Raw genomic sequence first — 9,364 nt, 5'->3', positions numbered from 1 at the left:
ACTCGTACTAGAAGAATTTTCACTCCCCCCGGAAACAAAACAGAAGGCGGCGTGCTCGAGACTCGAAAGTCGAAACTGTTCGAACTTCGAAGGGCGCTTTTTGGCCTTTTTTTCGTATTTATGTATTTGTAATAAAAAGTATTCTGCTTTGAAAGAAGCGAGTGCTTTAAAGAAGTGGACTTTTTCGAAAAAGTGTGAAAATTACAACGATCCATGTTATTTTTTAACGAAAAACTTTCAAGACAAACAAGACATGGTCAGTTAAATGTTTAATAACAACGCCGTATAAAAACAGCAAAGCACACAAAGATAAGTACAAATATATCGATATTTTTTTACATGTAACATGTCTATTGGTTTTTAAACAAAATTAACTTTGTTAAGTGAAATCTGTCACTTTGTTCCCCTTTTTGAATAACTGATTGACAATAACGCTTGCCGTACGTGAAGAGCCGGAGCGTGAAGTACTTCTCGGCGATGTATTTGATCAACTTCAGCTTGTGGTCTTCATCAAAGCCAGCTTCATTCAATCCGGGATCATGATCGCCAAAGATATTTAAAGTACATGATTCATTGGTTACAAAATGATAGCAGACTTCAATGATCATTTTACTTCGTAGCTTTTCGCTTGAGTTGATGTGCTTTCCATCCTTGACAACAAACGCTTTAAAAATATGTTCAGCATATTTGACAACGGCGAATACCGAATGCGAGGGGACGGTTAAACCACCTCTGTTGACAAATAGTGTGAATGCTGAGGCAGCTGGAGTATCAGAACGTTGTGTCGTTTTTGTACCGCAGTAGTCGTGGTCGCCTGATGCAGGGGATGAAGGACTTGAAATTAGACAACTTTTACAAGCTGTGCAGGCAATTAATTTTAGCAACTTGGTTACCACGAATCCACTAATATAAAACAGAATGTTTTCCATAAAGTCTGAATGTCCTCTCTCTGCTAGCTGTTCAACTAGCAGCTGCTCTGTTAGGGTGAAACTGGAATCATTTTCTGGCTTTTCTTCTGCATTAAGTGGGGTTCTATGCTTTCTTGTATGGAAAATTGGAATTATTCCTGAGGAAAAGCTTTGTGAAAAGTCTATGCAATTAGAATTTCTTGAAGCCTTTACTGCATTCTTGAAAAGCATTTTTCTTAGAGCATATTTTAACTGCATACTGTTTGGATTATTGTTCCAGCCACCTTTAGCTCGTATACATGAAAAGCATAATTCAATGTGATCTTGTGAGAACTTATATGTCAGAAGATTTAAAAGGATTTCTTTGAGCAAAACATTTCATTTGCCATGCAGATGGTGGATTTAATGGTAGCAACAAAACCAACAATAAATGTTTTCCTCCTTTGAGTGGTGAGAAGAACTTTCTTTTTGCTCTTTCCTTCTTTCACTGCAAGTGATAGAAGATAAGTTGATTTTCCCATATCTCTCTTGATTCAGGTCTCAGAGGCTGCTTATATCCCTTAGCCTGGGGACTTCTAGAATTAAGAATGTCAAATGCCCTGTCAATTATTCTTGTAAATTTTACTGTGGGCTCACTGTTTTTAAATTCTGTTCGCTTCATTGAAACATCCAGAAATTCGATTGCATTGGCCACTGATGAGCTTAGGGTCTGTGCAGCTAACCGTACATTCATTTTGCGTTTTTTGTATTCTAGGTGCTGTGCAGAGAATTTGTTACCCAAATTCAATCCTTCCTCTTGTTGAAGATTGTGCAGGTTTTGGAAGAAATGCCATTGAATTTCACCATTGTCGTGGTCATAAAATGAACCCAAGCTTGCGAGTGCATTTCGTGCCAGTTTCAGCATATGGCATGGATCCAATATTATATAGACATTGTAATTCTGTGATGGATGCCTGAACATTGTTACCATGGAGTCATAACTTGTACTGAATATGCAACCTAAGAGAGTGAACATGCTGATATTCACAGATGTGCCGTCAGCGGTTATCGACCATACCCTTAATCCGATGTCAGCTGCCTTTTCCAAGGCCATTTTAACCAGTTGGGCCTGGGTTTTAGCAGTCATTTTATCCGTCAGAAAATAACCAATTGGACACTTCCAGTGCGATCGTGTTCCAACCATGAAAACTAATGCTTCAGATGCAAGGATTTCAGGATCTTCAGGTTGTACTGGGCCATAATTAACAAAACCTGAGTACCGTTCTTTCTTTGGGTCCCACAATGTTTGCTTCCTTATCGCCATAGCATCAAGGATGAGGCAGCAGTCTTTCTTTGAAGGTGTTTTTTCAATCTCACTTTGTAATGATTGGAATGCTTCCTGCAAAAAACCTGGCTCACAGTTAACTGAGCTTGACCATTTTCGAATTAATGATGGATTTGGCAATGGTATGATCGATCTTACATATTTATGCCTTGGATGAATAATAATGCAATGTTAGAGAGAATTCTTTGATGTCATCAGTGTATCGTCTTCCACATGGGGAGACAGTGGTATTGTTTTTGGCATTGTGGAAAATGGATAGCTGTAATTTGTCAAATGAAGCGTGTAATCTGTCGGCAATTTCAGTTTTGACAATCAAGTTCTGCTCTAAGCTGTTGATCACATCTGACATGTTGGCAATTTTTGATTTGCATCGCCGTAACTGTTGCTGTAAGTTTCTTATTTTTGATTTCAATTGCTTATTGGATATTTCTGCATTGTTGTTTCTGAAGGCCTTTTCATAGTCTTTGTTTATATGTACTTTTGCTGGTTGTGGGGTGTCCTGCTGCCTGCTTCGCTTCTGTCCTGTATACACTGGTATGTGATTGCATCCCTCTTGTAGCCGTCTTGTAGCTTCGAGTGGGATGGGACGTGAAAACGGTTCAATTTTGAACAATGAAGGTATTGCATTTCTTTTAAGCCTGCATGAAGCTGTTTTGGCTGTTGGAAGTTGAATGTAATCATCCTTTTCAAAGTGTTTGCTGCAAATGAAACTATGGCGTGTTGCTCTCCATCCATTCCCATCACTTCTCACCCTCTTGACCACTTCCTCCCATTTTTCTAACAGCTGCTTATTCTTTAGGGGAAACCTTAAAGTTATATTATTATATTTTAAATTTAAACTGTTACTGTATTTTGTTTAATAAAATATTATTTGTAAAATTTTTATTGACTTTTAAATTATGTCAACATGCAGTGAAGTTTACCTGTGGTAGGCTATATGCTCTATTTGCTCCTCGTTTTCCTTATTATTCTTACTCTTGCTTCCACAAACAATGCAGGTATAAGGCATCCCTGTTTAGGGACGCGAAATTTGCTTTGATTTTACATTTTGATTGCCTTTAAATTTAGCTTTAATAAAAACATCGTATGAAAACTTTAACTCTGACGCAAGCGACTGACTGTAGCAATTTTAATGTTTTGTTTTATTAACAATATTTTTGTCAATATTTAAATTCAATTTTTTCGACTATAGAACGTCCAATTCTCTTGAAATTTCGCATATGGGTGTATTTTACATAGGTTTAAATTATTTCTGAGGTTTGATGAGTTAGTTTTTCTTAAAACTTTCAATAACTCAGAAAATGCAACAAAAAAGCGCGGTTTTTATGATCGTTCGTACTTACGGCCTTGTTTTTTCATAGTTTTTTGCTAATTTGTTTTTAGCTTGGTTTGCGAATATTAAATTTGTTTATAATACTACTCATATCAATTAAATTTGGTGGTATAACTAGTATTTTGGGGCAACTTTTTTCGGATTTAAAAATGAGCATATTTTTAAAAAATACAATACAAAGGACTGGGTCTACCTACAAAGCGGGCTTCACGCATGGCTTCAACTCCCCCCCTGACTTATCATTCCAGTTGTATTTACTTCAATGTCCACGACATAGAATTTGAGCAACTTTGGATTCCGCTATGTTCTGTCACAATACCCGGGTGTAATAAATCTCCCAGCGGAATTAGTACCCTCGCACGGCGCTTCGCGCCGGCTCGGGGATAATTGTATTCAAGAATGCACCAAAAAAGGACTAAACATGGCCTCAATGGCCTTTTTCTCGAATGACACCCATCGGTCACTGCCCCATCCTTTTGAAAGGCATCTTATTCTGTCCAAAAATACCCAGGCTTTCCTCTAAAACAGCATCCCTCACACCCGTCATCCCATTGCCTCAGTACACAAGCCAGTTTAAAGGCTGCTTTCCACTCACGCGTTTTTCTGCGCGCGGAAAACTTTAAAGGCCCGTTTATAAATGCAATTTTATGTGCCATTTTCTTTTTTTGATAGGTATAAACGAGTAAATTAGTGACTGATATGCAAATAGGAGCTTATACACATCCGACTTATTACTCGTTCACATCTATCAAAAGAGAAAAATCGAACAAAAAATCACAGCAAAAATCGCAAGTGTGAACGAGCCTTAAATGCCTAAAAATTTTTATTATTTAACATGCAAATGGTCAACAGATGCATATTAAAATATGCAGAAAACTATGTTTTGTCGATTTACTCACCCATCCTTTTCAAATATTACATTTAAGAAATAGAAAACATTTTCCGTGTTTCTATACAGTTATAGAAACACGCGTGGGAGTTTGGGAGAACGAGAAATAATCAGTGGGAAAACGAGCCCGTAGGGCGAGTTTTTCCACGTTATTTCGAGTTCTCCCAAACTCCCACAAGTGTTTCTATAACTGTATAGAAATACAGGAAAAAATGTTTTCTATTTCTTTTATAATATAACTCAATAAAAAGATTTTGTACAAATATTATAATTCGATTCAATTACAAATTCTCATTACATCGCTTCGCTAGCCAAGTTCGGCGGGAAAATTCCCGTGTTTCTATACAGTTATAGAAACACGCTTCTCGACCAATCAGCACGCGCGTACTATAAATGTTATATTATAATTGAAAAATGGATGTAAATGGAAAGCAGCTTTACTTTATTGTATACGCAGATGAAGAATTTATTCAAAGCAAATTAAAGTAAAATTGGCACGTTAGACGTTAGATATTAATTAGTTATAAACACTGACGTACACGCCTAAAAACGATCAGGTTGATGCAATATTGACATGAGTAGGATGGAGCAATGTTGTGCTGCCGACATTGTTCAGAGTTGTTATCAACATTGAACAATATTGTTACACCGATTCAGTTTCAACAATATTGTTGAATGTTGTTGACTGACAAGTCCATGCTGATAAACCGCAGGCTCAGAGTTTTTAGCCGTTTATACTAGATATCTTATAGGTCAGTGGTTATAAACATCGACATCAAGAAATTACCTTTATCTTTACCACCAAGTTTCAATAAATATTCAACAATCTGGGATGAAAGAAACTCTTCAGCATAGTTCAGAAGTGTTCTACCGTTATCATCTTTCCAATTGACATCAACCCCATGTATTTCCACTAAATATTTGAGAACGTCTAATGAATCATATTCGACAGCATAGTAGAGAAATGGTTTCCCGTCACGATCTTTCCAATTCACATCCAGACTTTGTTCTATTAAAAATTTAACAGTATTTAACGACCGATATTTTACAGCATAATAAGAAAGTGGCTTTCCATTATGATCAGTCCAATTTATATCACCACTTTGTTCCACTAAATATTTGAAAATATCTGGTGAGTCGTATTTTACAGCATAGAAGAGAAGGGGTCTGTCGTGATTGTCTTTCCCACCGACGTCAGCACCATGTTCTACTAAATATTTGACCATTTCCAATGAGTAGGATTTTACAGCATCGCTGAGAGGTGTCGAGCCAAAATAATCTTTCTTATTAACATCAGCACCATGTTCCACTAAATATTTTGTGATCTCAACAAAACCAGATCTCACAGCAACAAAGAGCACAGTTTTACCGAAATTTGTAGTACTGTTTACATGAGCTCCATTTTCGACTAAATCTTTTACATTTTCTAAGTTGACACTTGTCGAATTTGTGAAGACATCCCAAAGAGCAAATCTCTTTTTCGTCCAACATGTCTCTTCTTTCTTCTCTAGATTTGTTTTATCCTCTTCGATTCTATATTGAACGTTTATAATAGGAATTGTTGAGGAAAATTTTAAAGCTTTGAAAATTGTTCTAATTCACGACGCAATTATAATTTAAAAATTAAACGAGACTTATCTGGAAGTGTAAGTTGAACTTTGATTGTAATTCTATGAGTTATTAGTGAACCTTACTAATAACTCATAGAATTACAATCAAACTTCAACTTACACTTCCAGTAAGTCTCGTTTAATTTTTAAATTCTATTTCGTCATTAGTTACGTCACTAGGGAGTCACAATGAGACTTCGAAGCTGTGCAATCACTAGCAAGCCGAAGTAGTAATGCCTTTAATAATAACAATGTGCATTACATCCCATAAACTATAACAAAAAAAAATAACAAAACTCGCCTCTAGCTTAGAGACTGTAAAAGAGCCTCTCCAAAGTTCTGTTCATTTGTAATGACAGGTTTATCATAGAAGTTAGAAAACGCGTTAGCATTCGACCAATCAGCACTGGCCATGATTACCTTTACAGGAATATTGCTAGAGGCAGCTGATTTCGCTGCTGCCCTAGTGCTATGAGCCTTGAACATATTAATGTCAATTCCAGCTAGTTTTAACACAAATTTAAGCCACCTCGCAATAGTTTCTTTCGACACTGGCGTGTGTGGTTTCTGATAACTTATTAGAAGCTGATTACAATCTCCTCTTATTGACTTTGTTCTCCGCAAATAATCCATAAGATGGTATAATATGCACAACCTTTTATCAGCCGGATAAGCCTTAAATGTAAGTTGTATAGCTTTGAAACCAGGCTTGGTGGTTTTTATTGACTCTTGAATTCTAAATATGCTCTCTTGATCAGTCAGGTTCACGCCCTTTAAATTAAGCAAGTGCAACGTTTGGCATATCTGTCCCGATAGTATAGCCAATAACATGGTAAGCTTGACAGTTAGATCGCGTAGTGTAAGATTGTTGTCCATGGGCAGTTGTTTGAGGTACTCAAGAACAATGTTAACACCCCAGATTGTATTATATCTTTGGCACACTTGGTCGCTCTACAAATACGCCTCGAAGAAATCTACACACCAATGGATGCGATCCAAATGGTGTTTGATCTGACATGTTCATAATTGAGCAGAGTGCACTTCTAGCAGTATTTATGGCACTGTATCCTACCCCGAATCAAAGAGTTCAGCCAGGAAATTAATTCATTCTTTTGCATCTGAAGAAATTGGATTAAGACTTTTCTCACCACAGTAGCTAATCCATTTCTCAACATAGCATGTGTATTGCTTTCTTGTTCCGGACTTCGATGAAGTCTGGATGATTCTTCCAGCTGTTTCCGAAAATCCCTGCTCTTTAAGCTGTTGCCCGACAAGTGGCATAGCATGAGGCAAAGCTTGTTATGAACTCTTCCTGGATGGCTCGGTAGGAATAAGGTTTGTTTGTGTTTTGGCAGTAAGATGGGTCTCTGAACTAACATCTCCATTGCTCTTGGCCACCACACTTGTGTCAGCCAATTTGGTATCACTAAAAGGCCTGTGGCCTGGTCCTCATGAATCTTTTGAAGAGTTAACATAATTACACTAAATGGAAGGAAAGCATATATAAAATAAATATTAAGTCGAAGTTATGGTGAATGCATCAACCGCCATAGCTTCTGGATCCGGGCGATAAGACACATAGGGTTTAAGTTGGTGATTAATTCTAGATGCTTTCTGGATGCAAACAGGTCAATAATTGGGGTAAAACCAAGTTTGTGGCACCGCAACTTAAATGTTGAGTTGTTTAGGCACCACTCAGTGTTCAAGTTAAAAACTCTGGATTCTTTGTCAGCTTCCCAGATCCAAATATTCTGGTCTATGCACCAAAGCCAAATTTCTTTGGCCACGGCATTTAGTTTGGTCCCATGACTAGTACCCACAATTCACATTCTGTGGTAGTATTATCCACCATAATCAAAACATGTTTATCACATAAAGAGGATCTGAATGATTTTAGGGACAGAAAAACCGCTAACATTATTTTCTAAATAATTAATATGTTCCGCTGCTTCTGTAGCAGACCAGAGCCCCCCAGTGGAATGATTGTGCGGCACACCACCCCAACCTGTCTTTGTTGCATCTGTTGTGAGTGTGGTTTCAGGACTTCCTCTTTTCATAGGGTTGGAAGATATTTCAATATAATTGACCCACCACTCAAGTTCTTCCCTAGCTTGGGTCGAACAAGACATTGGTTTATCAAATTGCCCTCTTTTTAGTTGTAGGGCTGTATTTTTGTCAGCCTCAAATAATAGATAATATAATGGGCCCAAGGCAACCCCTGGGAAGCTAGAGATTAAAGTACCGATAACTCTAGCAACCTGTCTGATAGTGGGTTGTGAGTTTCGTAGCAGCTCCTCACATGCATGCTTGAGTTTTAGGGCCTTCTCTGTAGTGAGTCGAACTTGCATAGTCTGAGAATTTAGACTAAATCCCAGGAAAACAAGTTCCTGTGTTGGAATAAATACAGACTTATCAGGGTGGGCTACTAATCCCAAATCATCAACCAGCCGGGTTGTGCCAATTGTATTTGAGGCACAGTCCTCATATGATTGACCCATCAAAAAAGCGTCATCAATTATGGAGATGATTGGTGCCCCTTTTTCCGTAGCATGGCAAAAACAGGCTTCATCAGTTTTGTAAACTTGCGAGGACAACAGGCTAACCCATTTGGAAAGCATGTAAACTGGTAAAGGGTACTATCCCATACAAATTTCAAGTACTTCTGATCTTCATTGGAAATAGGTACTGAGTAGTAGGCATCCTTCAAATCAATGGATGCCATGAAGTAATTAGGTGTCATTAGCCTAATATGGCAATCCAAAGTGTGTGCATTTTAAAATGGTGACATACCACATAAGAATTCAGGTTTTAAAGATTCAAGATCATTCTATATGAGCCGTCTTTTTTCTCTGCTACAAAAATAGGGGAGATAAACTCTCCTTGCTCATGTTTTGAGGGCTTTATGACCCCTTTTGCTAGCAACTTTATTATCTCATCTGCATAACGCTTTCATGGAGGGCAGACGTGTCATCTTGGGCTCCGTTATTCCAAGTGATTCATGTCCTAGCCCAAGCCAGAAATTGGCTAATTCATTACTATATTTCGCTAAAGACGATTTGCTAAACATTGGGAAGGACAACTGCATCAGAAAGGCAACTGAATCTATTTCCAAATCGCTTGGTCTGGCCTGGTCGGGCGACTTTGATTCATTAAAATGTTTTGTGGCTGAATCGCTGAAGATAAATGGCTCCTGGTCTTAACCTGGAGGTGACAAAAAGGTGTTTACTGCTAAAGAGGTTTCTATCACATGGCGAAAGAACAAAAATCTTCTATTCTTCGAAGGAGAAAAGGCAAACCAAT

At 37.8% G+C, this 9,364-nt stretch overlaps 1 protein-coding gene across 1 annotated transcript; it reads right to left on the bottom strand.

Moving 5' to 3' along the window:
* Positions 1 to 2,374: 2,374 nt before the first annotated feature.
* Positions 2,375 to 6,550, bottom strand: LOC114519728 (putative ankyrin repeat protein RF_0381). The gene is made up of 5 exons (XM_028539896.1): positions 6,485 to 6,550; positions 6,237 to 6,301; positions 5,242 to 5,987; positions 3,156 to 3,243; positions 2,375 to 3,038 (listed from the first exon to the last, which is right to left on the bottom strand). The coding sequence occupies exons 1-5, from the start codon at positions 6,548 to 6,550 to the stop codon at positions 2,375 to 2,377; spliced, it is 1,629 nt and encodes a 542-aa protein (XP_028395697.1).
* Positions 6,551 to 9,364: the final 2,814 nt, after the last annotated feature.

The sequence above is a fragment of the Dendronephthya gigantea genome, unplaced genomic scaffold (genome assembly GCF_004324835.1).
Source record: "Dendronephthya gigantea isolate DGI-Jeju-01 unplaced genomic scaffold, DenGig_1.0 000014F, whole genome shotgun sequence".
In the NCBI taxonomy this organism is placed as follows: Eukaryota; Metazoa; Cnidaria; class Anthozoa; order Malacalcyonacea; family Nephtheidae; genus Dendronephthya; species Dendronephthya gigantea.
The sequence above is the reverse complement of the archived record's forward strand: the minus strand, read 5'-3'. Positions and strand labels throughout refer to the sequence as shown.

Bases quoted from the DNA above. Each gene is read 5' to 3' on its own strand.
- LOC114519728 (XM_028539896.1), bottom strand. From the start codon at position 6,550: ATGTTCAAGGCTCATAGCACTAGGGCAGCAGCGAAATCAGCTGCCTCT. The intron at 6,302-6,484 runs GTAATCATGGCC...TTATTATTAAAG, and splicing joins CTAGCAATATTCCTGTAAAG to GCATTACTACTTCGGCTTGC. The intron at 3,039-3,155 runs GTAAACTTCACT...TATAACTTTAAG, and splicing joins GAGCATATAGCCTACCACAG to GTTTCCCCTAAAGAATAAGC.